The sequence below is a fragment of the Hermetia illucens genome, chromosome 6 (genome assembly GCF_905115235.1).
Source record: "Hermetia illucens chromosome 6, iHerIll2.2.curated.20191125, whole genome shotgun sequence".
NCBI lineage: Eukaryota > Metazoa > Arthropoda > Insecta > Diptera > Stratiomyidae > Hermetia > Hermetia illucens.
Genome location: NC_051854.1, coordinates 83777441 through 83796244, shown reverse-complemented (window position 1 = coordinate 83796244; position 18804 = coordinate 83777441). Strand labels below are relative to the sequence as shown.

The window sequence follows — 18804 nt, the reverse complement described above, 5'->3', positions numbered from 1 at the left end:
CTAAAACCACGCCCGACTCCCTCCCTGCCCCGCGGAACCACCAGAAGGTATTACCTCACGGGCCGGAGTCAGCTCATTCTAGCTTAGTCACCTTTCTTCTGTACGCAGCGCACGCGACCATGCTTTTCTCCTCTCCTCCGCCTTTCACAGATTGGTTTCGATAGATGCGATCATTTTTGGCACCAGATTTTCTGGTACCAGCACCTCTCCTAGAGTCCTCTAGATTCCTCCTTTCTTCCACAAATTTCGGACAGAAGAATACATGCCCTGTGTCCTCTGGGACTCCATCGCAATTTGGACAGCCTGGTGAGGTCTCTAATTTAAACCTGTGCAGGTATTGGCGATATCCTCCATGCCCCGTGAGACACTGGGTGATATTATAATTAATCTCGCCGTGTCGTCTCTCCAACCACTCCTTTGTGGCAGGAATGAGCCTGTGAGTCCATCGACCCATCCCCGAGCGTTCCCACCGCTCTTGCCATTTATTTATGGATCTCTCCCTCTCAGTGTTCTTCGTCTGCAATAAGGAAGAGATTGGCTTCGCATTGTATATATTTGCCATGTCATCTGCCAAGATGTCAATCGGCATCATTGTAGAGATGACGAATGCAGCATCATCTGAGACAGTCCTGAAGGCAGAGAATACCCTCAGGGCTGTCCTCCTGTAGACTGCACTCAGTTTGTTAGTGTTAACTGAGCAACGCCTCCCTCCAGACTAGGGTCGTATAGAGCATGATTGAGGCCACCACCCTGGCTATAAGCAACCTAGAGGTATGCCGTGGCCCTTCCACGTTCGGCATCATAATCGCCAAGGCCATACTAGCAGTGGATGACTTATCACCGTCTATCTGTCTGTCTGTCACACGCATTTTTCTCGGAGAATGTTGCAGCGATTGACACCAAATTGATGGAAAGATGGGAACTGTGAACGCTCACGCATATAGTAAGTTACATCCTTTTACGTCGAATTTAAGGGGGTCCCCATATATGCAAAAGGGGGTGTAAACTTTTTTTTTCACCAAATATAGTCATGTAGGGTAACAAATGAAAAGTCTCGATTAGTACTTTCCGATTTCTCGGCTAATACTTTCCAAAGCTGGTCTCAGTTTTGAGTTTTTTTTTGGAAAGGCAGGGAGTTCGGGGGGTTGAAAGTGATCATTTATTTAACGGGGCCATTCTCAGAAAATGCCCAACCAAAAAATCTGAAAAAAATCAAGAGGATGCCACTATATGGTGGCTAGGCTGCGAAATACCTTCCATACCAATATCCCTTCAAATAAAGTTAGTAATATATTACTATAGTTTTCAGTAGTTGGCTGTAGAACTCCCTTAGGTTCATCCTAGCATCCTAGCAATGTAGGCTATAATACAGAGCTTAATCCGACCAAGTTTGGTGGAAATCGCACTATTACTAACAAAGTTATAATAGGTCAAAGTTGTCACTTCTTAGGAAATTCAAGATTTTGAATGTGAATATCACCCGTAATCTATGCATATATTACGTATTACGTACTAATGGGACAAATTCACAGGCAAATGTCTTTATAAAAGAAATACACAAAATCTTTCATACCTGAAGCGTCCAGCTTCCGGTTTCTCGACTTGTTTTTTCATAATGCTCCGAATTTTACAGGAATTCGTTTACAGTACACTTATTTCGATTAATCTATTGCAATTCGGGGAACAGTATGCCCCCCTAACGCTCCCTAGATATAGAGATAAACAGGAAAGGTGCCATAGCAAATAAGACTGAGAACCTTGGATTTGTTGACGTTCCTTCTCAATCCTGCTATGTTTGTCTCTTTTTATGAATCCAGAGTTATTTGGACCCAGTGAAAGAGCAAGAAGGTGTCATTAGCGTATTCGAGGTGTTTCAGGAAACATGCCATGAACAATTAAAGTCTTCCACGTCTTCGTCACCGAAAACAAAAATGAATATTATCGGTAATAGAATGCAACCTTATTCAACTCCGCTTTGAACTACAAATTAGTTTAAAATTTTACCTCGATGCGGATACAGTTTACTCGTCTCAACAATAGAATAATGGCAGTGTACACATGGATATGCTGAGAACAGTCTGAGTTAAGGAGATTATTGCAGCAATGGGTCAATAATAAGAATCAAAATCACTACAACCAAATCAGTCCGCGTTGGTTAGTGCCGTCATATAAATGGCACTTTCGTCTATAAGTGAATTCTCACGAAATGGGGACATTGTTTCTAATAGTAAGCATTCTAGAAAAACTTTGAAAATATTTATTTCAGCCGTTCCAGTTCATGAATATCCTGACCACAAAACAGATAATATTCGTTAACTAACTAAATCCTCAAGCTTTACAGTCTTTTCCGATGTTTCAATTAAACTCTGATGCTTCGAAGTGTTTAAGTGGGCCGTAAGATGATATCGAAGTCTAAATTTTTTCCCACAATAGTCACAGCTGGAATGATAGTACAGTTCCCCTTCCGATTATCTCCCTTATCGTGGCTAATCTGATTTCGAATACATACCGATATTGCTTCTCATCCGTATGGGTAAGAGCGTGTTTCTTCAGAACGCTTGCATACATAAACGTTTTACTGCAAATATCACATTTAAATGGCCGTTCACCAGTATGAACTCTAGATAAAAAAGAGAAAAATATTCAATATTGACAATGAGAGTATAACGAACAAATTAAATACTGAAATGATGGAAAGTCAAAATACCTTTCATGCACATTTTTCGCTCCCACATCTGCGTATCTTCGCTTGCAAAACCGACATTCGTATGGTTTCTCGCCTGTATGTGTTCTCATATGACAAGTCAGTTGTCCATTTAAAACAAATTCACGTCCACAAATTCTGGATAATAATAAAAGAATTTGGTAAGAGATACCCACATCACACTAGTTAGTGAAAATATTTTTCAACAATTTGTCTTCAGTACGAGTATCTGGGTGTAATCCTAGATCCAAAGCTAAATTGGAGATTGAACATAGAACTGGGAGTTAAGAAGGCCTGTATAGCCTTCTATGACTACGAGAGAACCTTTGCAAAGAAATAGGGTCCCCGGCCGAGGATGGTTCTTTGGATGTACACCGCTGTAGTGCGTCCGAACCTAACGTGCGGCTCTATTGTATGGTGGCAGGCTTTGCGCAAAAAATACAATAGGATGAAGCTTAATAGGATTCAAAGAATCGCGTGTGCAGGTGCTACTGGAGCTCTGCAGTCCTGCTCGGTAGATGCTCTCAATGTACTCCTGCATCTCCTCCCCCTAGACTTCCACATTAAATATAATATGTTACAGCGTGCAGTGCCGTCAGACTACGTGAGTCCGGATGCTGGGCAGCGAAGTTCTACGACCACAGTAACATCCTAGACATTCCCCACGGACTATGCCACACGCAAGCTGAACTTCACGAGAAACTTTGCTGTGGACTTTCCCACCAGGGCAAAGTGGAAGACCGTCGGCGTATTGCAAGGATAGTCTGTGGGGTCAGCGCGGGGGTATTCTCGAATATACACAGTACATTCGAGTCGTATGACCTCCCAGGTTTCGTCAGTGTATTCCAAGCGGAAGTACTGGCGATATTAGAAGTCTGTTGATGGGTGTAGTGAGATTCGAGCCCCAAGCCTAACGTGGCCATTCTGACCGACAGCCAAGCACTTGTACTCAACGACGACATCTTCCAGGCTGGTGGAGCAGTGCAGAGACGCACTGAACCGTCTGGGCGGCACACTCAAAGTCACCCTCCTCTGGGTTCCCGGGCATAGGAACATAGAGGGGAATGAGCACGCTGACGGATTGGCCAGGCGAGGCTCTGCTCTTGGTAACCCTTCGGTGAATACAGTTGGTGTTCCGCTGGCGGCTGTCAGGGGTGGAGTCTACTCACACTACCTAGTATTCACGTGCCTTAGATGACGGAGGTTTACGAACTGTGCCAAGTCAAGGAGAATTGGGCCCGCTTATAAGATAACCCGATGCCGGCGGTTTGCACGGGGCACTGTCCCATAGAGGACCATGCCACCACACTCGGCATACCCTACAATTCGCATTGGCGAAGCTGCCCAGCTCTAGCTAGAGTCAGGCTACGGACACTGGGTAAATCATTCTTTGGAGACCTCAGACAGATTTCTAGCTTCAGGGTGGGGGAGTTGCATTCCTTGCAATGCTGGACTCTGCTTCCCTGCTCTCATAACAGCAGTTACGGTCTTAGGAGTTTGTGGCATCAAAACGGCGCGCCCAGCCCTAATTGGGCTCCTCGTGGCGGCCACTGATACCTACTTATCCACCCGTCCCCAGTACCTCAAACCATGTTTATTTAATATCTAGATAATTTAAAACATCAACAACATCTCAGTAATTTACTTACTCGCATGAGAATGGTTTCTCATTCAAATGTCGCCGCATATGAGTCTCCAAGGAGTTTTTATATTTATAAGTATTCCCACACACTTCACATATGTGCAAATATTTAGAATCCGATTTTTTACGATTTTTCCTTTTAGCTTGTGAGTTAATCTTTGGCTGACTTTGCGCTGACTCGTCGTCCCATTCTTCGCTGCTTAGCTGACAGGGAAAAATTAAACAATGTTAGCTGATAGTTTCCAGCAAACCCAAATTTATCTGGCTTTTCTGCCTTAGATAATTTTCAACTTCTTACCTTCTCCTCCTCTTCTTTGTCGGAATTCTTTTCTTGTACTTCGTTTATTCTATCACATTTTTCAGCAACCGCATGAGTGGAAGTGAAGTTCTCAGATTCCTCTTCAAGCCTTAGAATATATCCTTCTGTTTCAGAGTCACCATATTGCAATTGTATTCCCCCAGATAAGAATTGCAATATTATATTGTCCGAGTTCTTACATTGTATTCGGAATTTATAAGAAGTATTCAGACTACTTAAGCAACTTTCGCATATTTTATTCGGCCATTTACAATCGCGATCAATCTGAAAAACATGATACTATGCAATAGTTAAAATTGACTTATTTAAATGCAAGAAACTTATTCTCTTACTTCATCCCAGAGAAATGTAATCAGTTGAGAAAGTTGTAGTCGTTTTGCTACCTTATAATCGCAGAATTAACTGATGGAGAGACGAATATTGCTTATAACTGTTAATCGTATCACTTACAGAACTCATTTATTTCAAGTTGTACGTTTTTCCAAACGTGCATTTTTTGTAACTTTTATTTAACTTCGAGAAAAGGAGCTTACTTCGTGATCACTAAAGCAGTTATAAAAAATCACATTGAATAGACTCCTCACCGGGATCAAGGATACTTGATCGTTTGGCGCTCAACTCAATTTTAATTAAATAGCGGCCATCGTCGTAAGTGTGCCGAACCATGATGTCCTATAGATTTTCTATTGGCTTTGTCAAGAGAACGCGAAGTCCAATCCAGAGTAGGTACTTTATTAGCGGCAAGCCAATATTTTGTAAATCACGGCGCACAAAGCTGCAATTGCCGTGCTATCATGTATAACAATTAGCATAGCCGATCGAAACCGCAAGTAATGATGCAAAATTTCTTTGCAGCCTTCGGAATTGATTCGGATATTGATGAATGCAAAGTGGTGCGGTGCTTTCATAAAATTATGCCAATAACTGGAAAATCGGTCTGGACTGTGAAGACAAGCTTTTTTCAGCATAATTCGAGAATCGTTGTGTAAGCCCCGAAGTGAAAAGCCTACGGTAGAAAAGTTTCTGAAAGGGTGGGAAAATATTAAGGTTCTTTATGAACAATGCCAAAGAAACCACCAAATCCTTGTGGTAGCAGATATACCGCGAGATGTTCCGTATTTCATCATCATCAATGGCGCAACAACCGGTGTCCGGTCTAGGCCTGCCTTAATAAGGAACTCTAAACATCCCAATTTTCCGCCGAGGTTCGTCGATATCCCTAAAAGCTGTCTGGCGTCCTGACCTACGCCATCGTTCCATCTCAGGCAAGGTCTGCCTCGTCTTCTTCTTCTACCATAGATATTGCCCTTATAAACTTTCCGGGCTGGATTATCCTCATCCATACGGGTTAAGTGACCCGCCCACTGTAACCTATTGAGTCGGATTTTATCCACAACCTGACGATCATGATATCGCTCATAGATTTCGTCGTTATGTAGGCTACGGAATCGTCCATCCTCATGTAGAGGACCAACAAATTCTTCGGAGGATTCTTCTCTCGAACGCGGCCAAGAGTTCGCAATTTTTCTTGCTAAGAACCCAAGTCTCTGAGGAATACATGAAGACTGGGACTGACAAGACCATTGTCTTGTACAGTAAGAGCTTTGACCCTATGGTGAGACGTTTCGAGCGAAACAGTTTTTGTGAGGTATGCTTTGTTGGTAGTCAACAACCGTGTGCGGATTTCATCGTCGCAGCTGTTATCGGTTGTGATTTTCGATCCTAGATAGTACAAATTATTAACGGTCTTGAAGTTTAGTGTCCTATCTTTATTCTTCCCGTTTGACTAGTACGGTTTGATGTTGTTGGTTGGTTGGTTTTCGGTGCTGACGTTGCTACCATATATTTTGTCTTGCCTTCATTGATGTGCAGTCCAAGATCTCGCGCCAATTCCCGCCTGCTCGATCTGGATGAAGGCAGTTTGTACGTCTCGTGTCGTTTTTCCCATGATGTCGATGTCGTCAGCATAGGCCAGTAGTTGGGGGGACTTAAAGAGGATCGTACCCGTCGCATTTACCTCAGCATCACGGATCACTTTTTCCAGGGCATCAGCATGGATGATCACTTTTTCCGCAGGTTAAAGAGGACGCGTGATAGGGCATCCCCTTGTCTTAGACCGTTGTTGATGTCGAATGATTTCGACAGTGATCCTGCTATGGCTATACTATCATAGGCGGCCGTATTTCACCGATCGAAAATTCTGAATCATTGTCGATGTATTCAAGCGTGCACGTGCATTTTTTGAGCGAGTCCATCCGGGATTAACTCAGGACCCAGAATATGACGGATCAGTTTTGGAAGGTGGAGAAAATGTGCAGCAGCCGGAAGCCCCGGCCGCAAGTGAATATCTCGATGGGGGTGAATCCATTCCTATAGTAAAAGAAGGAGGACCTCCAGAAAACAGTAAAGGAGCCATACCCAAAGAACAGTTTACAAAAGGCTGCTGAGCAGAAATGCCAATCGTTTTGATAGTGTGCGAAGCTCCGTGTGGCGCTGGAAAAAATCGTAGCCGAGCGGGCTGTGAACACCATTTTAATTGAGAGAGTTCCCAATTATGAAATTGAAAACGAACGTCGAAACCAAGGCAATCTAGAATATGCTGACGGCAATCGGTTTACACGAGAAAGTGCATTCTCTGACAGAACATTATCGGATCGGTTTTCGTATCATAAAAAACGCGTTCAATTCGAATCGGATTTCGGCCGTAAAGACTCAGATCGTGATTGTTATGTTATCGAACCAAATTGCTTCGAACCAGAAAGAAATATTTACCCAGATCAAACTATTCCAGTTCCGTATTGAAATCGGTTTCATCGACCCCGTCCATGTCCTCCAGTTCCAGAAATTCCTAGATTTGACGGAGATATCCGTCAGTATGCCGCATTCTAAAATCTTTTCCATTCTATCTACGATGGGTCGGATGTAGAAGAAGCAGAGCGGTTAATGATGCTACAAAGCAAATTAACTGGAAATGCGAAGCGGGTAATTGAGCATTTAGGAATAAATGCTGCGAATTATCGACATGCTTGGGAACTACTTAATCGTTCTTACAGCAGTCGACGAGCTCTTGTAGAAAAGGAGATACAAACTATAATCGATTTTCTTCAAATTTCTCAATACGATCCAAAGACGTTGAGGAAAGCTCTTGACACAAAGCGATGTTATCCAAAATTTAAAAAATGCTGGATATGACAGCGGGTCCCTTAGGTGTCCCATTCATTCTGTTTGGTATAATCAAAAGGATGAATCTGAGTACTGTACGTGAACTTGACAACACTTTGTGGAATGCAAGAATACTACCTACCATTGACGATGTTGATTGGTTTTTAGAAAACCGATATATAGTAATGAGCACAACTGTTAATAATAAAGAGCTTAGCAATTTAGAAGGAAAAACCTACGCTAAGAAAGTTGATGTTGCTAAACAGAGAGAACATGCTTTTGTGGCGCAGGCAGATTCCTCATGCGAACCTGAGATTGACTAATGGAAATCAAAATCTAATGCAGGAAACAAAAAAAGGGGACAAATTGGAAAATCTAAACAACGAAAATGCTTTATTTGCGATGAAAATCATTATACTGTCAGATGCACAAAACTGCTAGTCAGTATCGACCGACCGAATCTCTAGTGCGCAAATTCAAAGTCATTCGATATTTTCTTGCTTAGGAGAAGAAATGGTCGACATATCAACACACAGTCGAAATGCGATCTCATCATTGATTTGAGATAGAATTCTCGGAGTTGCTGGAGATGCATAGAGCCTGGAAATACCTGGAAATGGGGTTACACTCGAAAAATGGATCCACAATCAAAGCCCATTAAACCAGCTTGAGATGATCTTGCCCGACACATCCTCAAGGCCTGAAAATCAATCCATACTTGGCTATTTTCTAATGTCCGCAGAAGCTACGCTCACACTGCAGGAGTTAACGTGCAAAACCTTACCATGAATGTCCGATCATCTTGCAGTTGAGCTCAAACTTTCCTTAACCTCTCAACTGCAAAAGCGAGTACCCAACAAAATTAGAACATTCGCCCACACTAACTGGGATAAGTTCAGGACAGAATTAGCATTACAGCTAAACCTGAAAAAAATCACCGTCTCGCAAAATCTGACGGACAAGGAGATCGATGAGACCATGATCTTGGCTACTGATGCCATCAACTCTGGTACACGCAGAAACACAAACCTCCTTAAAGTCGATGAGATTCAGTTTAATAAATTGACGCACGAGATAATAAAACATCTGAAAGTCAGGCAAATTTGGCACAGAAATCTAAAGCGAAACATCCACAAAAATAGCAACAGAATTAACGCCGAATATAAAGTGTTAATTTCTCGGATTAACTGCTTTAGCACATTAATGCGTGAAATGGTGGAACAATTCCGTAACAAGGAACTCACTAGCAAGCTACCAGATGTGAAGCCCGGATTTAATATGTTTGAACACGTAAATAGGGTGACAGGCCGCAACAGATCTAAAAACTTCGTTCTCACCAAGAACAACGAAAACATCGGCAGCGACACTAGGAAAGCCCAAGTACTCGCGGAGTCTTTCCTAAATCAACTAAACTCGCCTTCGCCTAGAAACAACCTAGCCGTCAGTTCTATTGTAGACTCGACAATCAAAAACTTCCTTCATGAGCATTCACTCAAATTAACTACCTTCTCGACCTCTAACCCATCCTGCAAACCAAATGACCCAAAAACCTTTTTGAGTTTCTCACAGTTCGCAGCCACCACAAAAAGCATTAACGGCAAAAAATTTAACGGACCAGATGACATAGCAAATATTGTCATCAAAAACCTCCCCAGGACATCAATGAAGTTTCTTCTTGTAGTCAGCAACTGCTTTAATAATGGTTGCTTTCCCACTACTTGGAAAGTAGCGAAGATAACCGCCATTAAGAAAAAAGGCGGCTCTCACGAACTACAAAACTTCAGGCCCGTCTCTCTCCTTTCTAACTTGGGCAAGCTTTTCGAGAAAGCATGGACAGTGGGATTAGTCCAACATTGCGATCAGAAAACATTATTCCGAACCATCAATTTGGGTTCTGCACAAAGCATAAGACTCAACACGCACTAAGCTACCTTCACAACTCAGTGAGCAGCAGATTTAACGTCAACAACAAACCCACAGTAATGTGCGCGTTAGACCTTGAAAAGGCCTTTGATTCCGTGTGGGTTAACGGACTTATTTTCAAACTAATCAGCCCTGATTTCCCTATCCCGGTGATTAGACTTATATTAAGTTTCTTCGAAGATAGGCGTTTTTACGTCAGCGTGAGAAATGATTATTCCGATCTCCTATTGGTCACTTCCGCAGTACCGCAGGGATCCTACACTCTATAACATTTTCACGGCCGACGCTCCAATCCCAGAGAGCGACACAGAACTATTACAGTTCGCTGACGACACGCCCAGGTTGTGAAGGAAGCATTGCTGACTTCTCGGCAAGTGATCATCAGTACATCGCGTTCGAAGTGGTTGACGGTACTTGCCGGCGAACACCAACGCGACGCTCCCCCTGCGTGGGGAATGTCGCGAGGGTGAACATCGGGAAGTTCGTCGAAGCTCTTAGAGCAGGTAGGGGCGCGCTGGGGGCACTCCGGGGGTGGTAGTGTCGCAGCTGACACCGTTGTAAATTCAGTGATGAACCTGATAGCGACGGCATGTGAGGCTTCCATGCCCCGGAGGGGCCCCAGGAACGACAAGCCTTCTATGTACTGGTGGACGGCAGAAATTGCCGACCTACGGACGGAGTGTCATAACCTCCGCCGTTTGGCACAACGTTTGTACGCCAACGAGAAGGCATGTGTCATAAAGGCACAATATCGATCAGCAAAAAGGAGACTCCGCAGCGCTATAAATAAAAGCAAAGCTGGCAGAACCTTGTTAACGAGGTGAATGAGGACCCGTGGGGACTTGGCTATAAGCTTGTCACCCGGAAAATCGGGGCTCTGCGGAAGCCCTGCATACTGAACACCGACCAGATGGACCGCATTGTGCGGGCATTGTTCCCTAGACACCCTGTACGCGTTGATGTAAATAGCGCGGAAAGCGTCGAGGATTGCCCCCTTTTCACAATGAGAGAGCTCGAAGAAGCGGTTCTCACTATAAAAAACAGGAAGGCGACAGACCCTGATGGCATCCCGGCGGAAGTTTACAAACTGATGTTCCGGCAACAGTCAGAATTGTTGCTTGAAGTGTTCAACGCCTGCTTGAAGGAGGGCATTTTTCCTTGTCGCTGGAAAGTGGCCAGACTCGCTGAACCGATCCATGCTGCGGATCCTTGGTTTAATGCTCGACTCGAAGATGAGCTTTTTCGAGCAAATCGAAGCAGCAGAGGACAGGGTTGCAGCTGGGGTCGCGGCCTTGAGTCGGTTAATTGCGAATGTCGGGGCCTTATATCAACTAGAAGACGTCTTATGGGAGCAACGCAGTCGGTTCTTCTCTATGGTGCAGAGGCGAGGAGCTTTGCGAGTGGCGAGTGCAACAAGTGCAGCGTGTAGGAGCGGTACACGCGCAATATCTCATACAGACATCCCAGCAACAATAATATCAATACACAGAGAGGAACCGCTCTATATTAATGGAACAGTTCAAGCAATACCTTCTGAATGGACCATATGTTATAAGTTCAAAAGTAAACAGGAATCTACTTACGCACCTGAACGTCAACACATTCCATAATTTTCTCGTAAATATTTATTCCGGTTTCATCTTTCTCGTAAATCGATTGGGTCGTTTCGTTCTCTAAACAAATTCTGCATACATTGACTGAGTATTCTGCTCTCATATTTAGTGGCTATCACTCAAAGTAATGAAGCTACTATTCCACTAAAATCGGGTTCAAATGCAAATGTGTACACAACAAATCCCCCTCAACATGACACGAATTTGTTATGACTGCTAACTGGCTGTGGTGCATCAAGTAATAAATCTGCTTTCCAATGTAGGTGAATGGTGGCGGTAGGACGTGTAAACGTAGTAGATGTTATTTGAAAAGTTGTATTCTAGGCATTACTCAATTTTAGAGGTGCGCCAAACTTAGTCTTAGTAGGTAATGTGATATCATATCACTTTTTGAAAGAGGTGATATTACAAAGTAAAGTAATATCGAATTGAATTTCGTAACAATGAGTCAGTTTCGGAGTAAATCGGGTGTGACAGACAGCGAGACTGGCAGGCCGACAGACAGACAGACATTGAATCGATTTTAATAAAGTTTTGTTTCACACAACACACAGAGTACCAAATTAGGATTACTAAAAATGTTGATAGATACATTTTTTTGGTGTCTTATTAAACTTTTTTTTTGTAAATTTTGGTGCTTTTTCCCGCCTTCTTTAATGTGTAAAAAAATCTCAGAAATAAGTTCTGAATAAGTCGTGAAAATTTCAAAGAAGTTGGTGAGTAGATTTTGGCTATGGTGGCAGCCGATTTTCAACATGTTTCGAGAAAAACGCATTTAAAAATGAAAATGTGATTATTAACAATAAAATCTTAACTGACCAATAATTTGCTATACCTTGTCCATAAGCCTTCGGTTTCGTCAAAAAACACATATAAAGCCTTCACTCCAATTATTACTTTTTTAGCGAAATCATTCGAAGGTCGTTCTGACTGGTCAATTTGCACTTCATTACAGCGATCAACATAAACCTGACATACGATACTTTACCTGTTTTTTCCATAAAAACTAAACTTCGAAATTCGGTACGGCTTCCCAGCGTTTTCATAGAGGCGTCCTCTTTGTCGGCTGCATGGCTGGTCCCGACAATTGCGAAGAAGCAGCACAGGAGCAAAAATAAATCGGTAAACTATCATAACAGTTCCGACAGAAGGTAACATTTTTTTTCTAAATTAATTTTTGCGAAGATGACGGATCTTTGAATAAAAAAATTTTTAAAAAGCCAAAAATCGCCAAAAATTTGCTACATAATTTTTAAGATAAACAGAACAAAACGATTTTTCGATAGTTCTAGAGTATTTTCATGAGGCTATGCTAGTTCCGCGATCATGGTAAGTAGAGCTGTGCAGGTGGTAAGCCTTCAGAATTGGGAAGATACAAAAATTCATGACCAGAATCCTGATTTGAGCTCAGGGTTTCATCACCAAAGTACACTGGGCCCGCCCAACATACATATATAAGTAATGCAAAACCGTCAGGCAGGCAAGGCTAAAAGAAGATCATCATCATGAAAATGATGGCAAGGGCTAACTAACCCAGAAAAAAAATCCTTCCTAAATGTTTAGCCTAGGGCACGTTTATTCAAGAGCTTTAAAAGAAATTGGACACATGAAACGGCGAGATGTATCTCTGTATATCGAATTGTCCAAAACCGAAATATTGAAAAATTATGTTTTGTTAGTGACAAAGACGATAATTTGATCATCGGCGATCGAGCCACGGTGGATAGACGGAGGGAATATCTCGTGCAGATATTAAGGGAGGAGTTTGCGTATTCACCACTTCTGCAAACTTTGACATCATTTAGAGCAATTCCACTTATTAGTAGCTTAAAAGTTGAGTAACTCTAGCAGATCACAAATAGCAACAAAGCTACCCTAGCATCTGACATTATTCCTGTCGTCGACGAAACTCCACTTTCCGCTGCTTCTATAAACCCAGATACTTCACTATTCGTGCCAGTGACCCCGGGTCAAAGGTGATCCAAATCAGTTGTCTGTCTCGAGGCTAGCGTTCGCTGCTTCTACGAACGAGGTACTGGAGTACATCAAGAGCCAAGCTGGCCCACTTCTACAATTGTTTTGTATTAAACTAACAAAAGACAGTCACCCCGACCGAGTGATACCATCTTTGAAAGTCATTTATCCTTCCAATTTTGACTCAATCGGCAATACTTTCTGGCCTGAATGCTTGTTCATCAAACCGTATAAGTGCAAGTTTAAGAACTAAGCCGGGTTATCTTCAATTTATCCGCGCTGACTCAGCAACACGGTCCCATCTCTATCTCCGACATTTGGCTGCAACTCCGAGCTCTCCGAAGGATACTCCATTTTCCAATGCGACAGGAACTGCGTTGAATCACTTAAGTGCACTGGCAGTGAGGTCCTGATCACAATAAAATGTCCACACTGCTCCAAACGCATCTCCTTCTCGTCTAGCTCTCGGTATGATTGTGTTGTCTTACGTGTCTCCCCGCCCAACTCCCTCCCGGTCATTGTATCTTGTATGTACATCCCTCCCATCTGCATGAAGAATTATTTGACAGTTTATCGGAACTCCTTACTGTCAGGTGCCCTTCCCTCTCTTTCTTCCTTTGCGGAGACTGTAACCTCCCAATGTTCAACTAGTGTGATTACCCTAGCTTTCCAATTCCTTTCAACAGCCTCTTCCATTGTTTCCTTCTATTCTCCTCTTCTACAAATACTTGTTCTGCTCGACAATTCAACCTCATCAAGAACTCCTTGGACCACACTACCCAGGCGCTACCTTTACATACTTCCTTGCACATAACTGTATGCAAAAATTGACGCTCACCACCTCCACTCGGAACTTCCGCCCTCTACGCCTCTTCTAGGTGCAAACTGCTTCGGATCTCTCTCCATTCCTCTTCCTACCTCTCCCTTAGTTAAGTTCCTCATTGATAATCTTGACGCCACCGTCAGATCCGGCATCAGAGCTTCCTAACCTCTTCCTTCTTAGATGTAAACAATACATTTCCATCCATCTGTTTATAATCTTCAACAAAAGTCTCGAAGAATGCTACTTTCCTCTTCTTAGAAAAGAAGCCCTTATTATCTCTATCCTCAATAGCGGAGATCTTACTCTAGCTGTGAATTACCGTCTCATCTCTCTTGTTGCTATAAAGATACGTCCACCACTGGCTTCATGCAAATTTCGATCACCTTATAATGATAGGGCGGCATGGTTTCGTGAAACATCGATCTACTATTTGAATTAATTAAGACTTGCCTTTTCTATTCGCTAGTGATATTTATTAAGTCAGATTTGTTAGCACTAATGAAGGAAACAAGTGGTTCCCGAAATATCGGTAAGCTTGTAAAGCTTGATAAATATCACTAGCAAATAGGAAAGATAAGTCTCAATAATTTCAAACAATTTAATCGTTAGAAACACCGCGAGATTACACTTAGATTGATCTATTGCTTCAAACTTTTTGGACTTTACCAACTTCGCAGCTAAATGCTTTAATTCACGATAGGAGATACATGCTATTTACCGATTTCTCCAAAGACTTTAATACAATTGATAACAATATTCTCCTCTCCAAACAGCTCGCCACTCAAACCCCCTTCCCCAACCATTACCTGACTCTCCTCCTACTTATCAAACCTTTCCTGTTTCATTTTGTGGTTACTCATCCCCTTCCTTTGGTGTTCCCCAAACCTTTTTACTTGGTCCCTCACTACTCCTATTTTTATTAATGATTTTTCTTCATCGTCACCTACCCGCGTTTGCTTTAAGTGTAAGTTAAGTCACTTACTTGCTTCTCCTTCTGAGAACAATATGTAATTAGGAGTTTTTTACCTTTCTGTATATCTTCACTAAATAAATAAATAAATTATATACCACAATATTTTCACATGTCAAAAACAGGGAATCATGATCTTTGCGAACGAGTAGTACTTCATTTAGAAGTTATCTTTGCTTGTTACAATTAAAAGTTTGTGTATCACGCAAAAAATCGAAATCATCATTTCACACCAATCCAACCGAAAAAAGACTCGTAACCGATAGTCGATATCCGCACTCGACATTCGCCTCGGCCACTCGCACTAGAAAATATTATGTAGGCCAACGCCATACAGTCAAAAGAACAGGCAATCATAACAACAATAGATTTGCAAGCAACATTCGGCTTCGGCATCGGGTCGGCACTCGTCTCTTGTACTACGGAGAGCGATGAAGTTTTGAAATGTGATAACACATTACAAAACATTACCTATCCCAGAAGTAATATTACCGTCACTTTGGTAATGCGGTGATGTTGTAATGCTTAAGTCGCGCTCGGTGATGGTAATGTGATATTACACTTTAAGGTGAAATCTCTATTCTGATATTACATACATTGTATCAAAAAAGTATTCGGAATTTGAACATAAAACATAAACTTTTAAATTATTCCACAATATTTATTTTGTCATCTTCAAAGTAGGCTCCATCTGATTCATCTTTCCCATTCTTCGAAACATTTTTCGCGAACCGATTTTCCGCATAGCTTTCAGTTCCTTCAACGAATTGTGGTTTTTTCGGTTCGGTTTCAACTCGCCTTTCCTCTGCCATGCTAATGACTGTTGACTTATTTGCATGTCAAATTCATATACCCATGCCTCATTCCCAGTTATTATGCTTTCCATGAATGTAGGGTAAGAATCTATGCGATCTTACATGTCCAATGAGGTCTTTTTACGAGAATTTTTCCTGAAGAAAATCAACTCTTTTGGAACAAATCCACTGGCGACATTGGCGAATATTGAGGTGTCGTCCTATCTCTCTTAAGCTAGAATATCCATTTTCAAGCACAATTTTCTTCACTTCCTCTATAACAGAGGTTGATGATCGTCCAGAAGGAGGCAAATCTTCAACCACCCCACGGTCTTTTCTGAATGATTTGTACCAGTGGTAGGTTTGTGTCTTTGATAAATCTGAATCACCATAAGCTTTTTATAGCATTTTTAATGATTCCGAACACGAAGTTCCGCCTCACATGCAAATCTTCAATCTTAATCAACCTTAATACTCATTATAAAAATCGTGACGCACTGTCAATATATACTGATTCAACCAACTGCTGTTAATAAACTGATCGACAGACAGCTTTCAAATGGTGTACGATAATTAAGTACAATGTTGCCAGCTTGAACAAACAACAATATTTGAAAAGTCATTAACGTGAAAAAACATGCCAGTATGAAGTTCCTCTTATCTTATTTATAAACAGGTCATTTCGAAACATTGATTTACATACAAATTCTACCAATTCTTTTAAGAAAATTGATGTGTTGACGTCTTCATATGCGCATTGAGATGATACTTAAACCTAAAGCGCTTACCACATGGCGCACATCTGCAATCGAAATAATAATTTGGTTACATGAACAACCCAAATAGGAAACAGCATCTTACATAAAATTTTTCTCATTGTTTGTGTGAATAAGTTTATGCCGCGTCAGTACACAGGCGTAGGAAAATCTTTTATTACAAATATCACATTCGTAGGGCTTCTCTCCAGTATGCATTCTGGGAACAAAAAGTCGGCGAAACACCGAAGTTTGAGAAAATTCCGTTCGAAACTTCTTTAAATAATCTTACCTTTCATGTAAAAGTTTGGATTCATTTTTAATAAATCGACGGGAGCAAAAACTGCAAGCATAGGGCCTTTCGCCTGTGTGTCTTCGCATGTGAGTAGTAAGTTTACTGCTTTGTACGAATGCTGCGTGACAAATCCTAACAGAATACTCACTTGTTAGAATTCATTTCAAGTTAGGAGTTTCAAGGATAAGCTTACTCGCATTTGTAGGGTCTTTCATTTCTATGTAGTCGCATGTGTATATCAAAGCCAGTTTTACTTCTGTATCGATTCCCGCAAAGTTCGCAGATTAAAACCAGTCCAGTATCGTCATTTGGGGGTATGTTGGACAGTGAAGGTCGGACATCTCTCCCATTTTTCTCATTGATCACATGGGGACCAGGGGGGGATTTAAGCACTATGTCCTGTGGATTACTTTGCACTTGGTTCAACTGTATAAACGAATGTAAGTAAAATTTTATGACTTATTGGATATTTCAGTTGCTTTACGTGTGTTCTTTCTGCAAGGTTAGTATCTGTGTTGGGTTGAGCTACTCTGATATCTTCTATAATTTGGAGAGCATTTTGACATCCTTGGGGTGGGGGAATAACTTCGTCAGCATCGTTTTGGGAGGCATTCTATAGAAAAGGATGTTAGAAAGCTATTGAGTTTAGAACTTAACACACGTCTACCTGCACAGCTATGTCAATGTCCCTAGAATCGTTTTCAGGGACTCTCACCCTTTTTTGGCATTTCCTCCTGTTCCCATTGAACTCACTGAGTCTTCTCTTAAGTGTTGGATGCATTGCCATGCTTTTCTTAGTTTGATATGCTTCAACCAAGCTTTCTCCAATTCTTGCAACATCCACCTCTGATACTTTTGTTTGAGCTTCTATCTGAGGTGAAGCGTCTGAGGCCTCAGTGGTAGCAGACTTTTTCCTCACGGTTACATCCTTTGGCATCTCAAAAATTTTACCGTTGCTCAAAGTCAGGACAACAGCGTGTTGTTTTGACCCGATATCTTTCTGAGCTCTGTGTCTTACCGACATTTGTAAGAGGAATTCAGATTTCTTGCATTGGAGCTGAAATCGATGGGCTGAGTTGAGAAGAACCATACATCGCCGGCATATTTCTTGTGGTAGATTTTTGTCTGGGACGATCTGTAAGAAAAAAGCGTTTGTAATCAGAACCCGGTATCTACCAGGACCTCTCCAATAGTAACCAGAAGCGTAACTGCTTGTTTACCTTGATATCAACAACCAGAGCAAGTTTTTCAGCAATCGACATGTCCTTCGTGTCCTTTTGGAAAAGTGAATACATTTGCCCCTCACGTAAGCAAACCCGGCAGACGGTCCACGGCAATTTGAATTTCATTTTGAGGAGACGGGAGGAGATGAACATTAACAACACACTTCCCGTCTGTAGATGAGCGGCGATAATAACAAAACAAACCTACAAATGACAAATGTCAGATGTAAGGTAAACACCAGACGTGTCGAACGTACAGTGTGCGTTAAAAGGATGCCTTATGGTAGTTGCTTTCTAAAATAACGCAAATTAATAATAATAATAATCGATGGCCGTCAAAGGGTGGTATAGGTCATAGGGCGAAACGTGGATTGGTAGATTAGGTGACCCGCCTACCGCAACCTGTTCACCCGGATTTTATCCACAACCAAACTGTCGTGTTATCGCTCATAGATTTTGTTGTTATGTAGACTACGGAATCGTCCATCCTCATGTAGGGGGCCAAAAATTCTTCGGAGCTTTCTTCTCCTGAACGCGGCCAAGAGTTCGCAATTCTTCTTGCTAAGAAACCAAGTCTCCGAGGAATACATGAGGATTCGCAAGATCA

The 18804-nt window shown here is 42.0% G+C and overlaps 2 protein-coding genes across 2 annotated transcripts in view; both read right to left on the bottom strand.

Annotated features, from left to right (window-relative positions):
* The window catches only part of LOC119660060 (zinc finger protein 184-like), a 29050-nt gene extending 10644 nt beyond the window's left edge, over positions 1–18406 (bottom strand). Inside the window, exons 1-13 of the mRNA XM_038068439.1 lie at positions 18195–18406; positions 17642–18109; positions 17459–17587; positions 17168–17400; positions 16972–17106; positions 16786–16899; positions 16694–16726; positions 15143–15203; positions 4645–4929; positions 4354–4550; positions 2708–2842; positions 2510–2620; positions 2005–2078 (exon numbers count right to left, since the gene is read on the bottom strand). Coding sequence (XP_037924367.1) covers positions 2005–2078; positions 2510–2620; positions 2708–2842; positions 4354–4550; positions 4645–4929; positions 15143–15203; positions 16694–16726; positions 16786–16899; positions 16972–17106; positions 17168–17400; positions 17459–17587; positions 17642–18109; positions 18195–18350 — 2131 coding nt within the window. The 5' untranslated portion in view covers positions 18351–18406. The remainder of the gene's footprint in view (positions 1–2004; positions 2079–2509; positions 2621–2707; positions 2843–4353; positions 4551–4644; positions 4930–15142; positions 15204–16693; positions 16727–16785; positions 16900–16971; positions 17107–17167; positions 17401–17458; positions 17588–17641; positions 18110–18194) is intronic.
* Positions 2244–11565, bottom strand: LOC119658676 (zinc finger protein 486-like). Its single transcript, XM_038066238.1, has 6 exons — positions 11338–11565; positions 4645–4929; positions 4354–4550; positions 2708–2842; positions 2510–2620; positions 2244–2439 (listed from the first exon to the last, which is right to left on the bottom strand). Exons 1-6 carry the CDS (start codon positions 11464–11466, stop codon positions 2313–2315), a joined length of 984 nt encoding a protein of 327 aa, XP_037922166.1. The 5' UTR covers positions 11467–11565; the 3' UTR covers positions 2244–2312.
* Positions 18407–18804: the final 398 nt, after the last annotated feature.

Bases quoted from the DNA above. Each gene is read 5' to 3' on its own strand.
- LOC119658676 (XM_038066238.1), bottom strand. From the start codon at position 11,466: ATGAGAGCAGAATACTCAGTCAATGTATGCAGAATTTGTTTAGAGAAC. The intron at 4,551-4,644 runs GTAAGAAGTTGA...TTTCCCTGTCAG, and splicing joins ACAAAGAAGAGGAGGAGAAG to CTAAGCAGCGAAGAATGGGA. The intron at 2,621-2,707 runs GTATTTTGACTT...TTTTTTATCTAG, and splicing joins GCGAAAAATGTGCATGAAAG to AGTTCATACTGGTGAACGGC.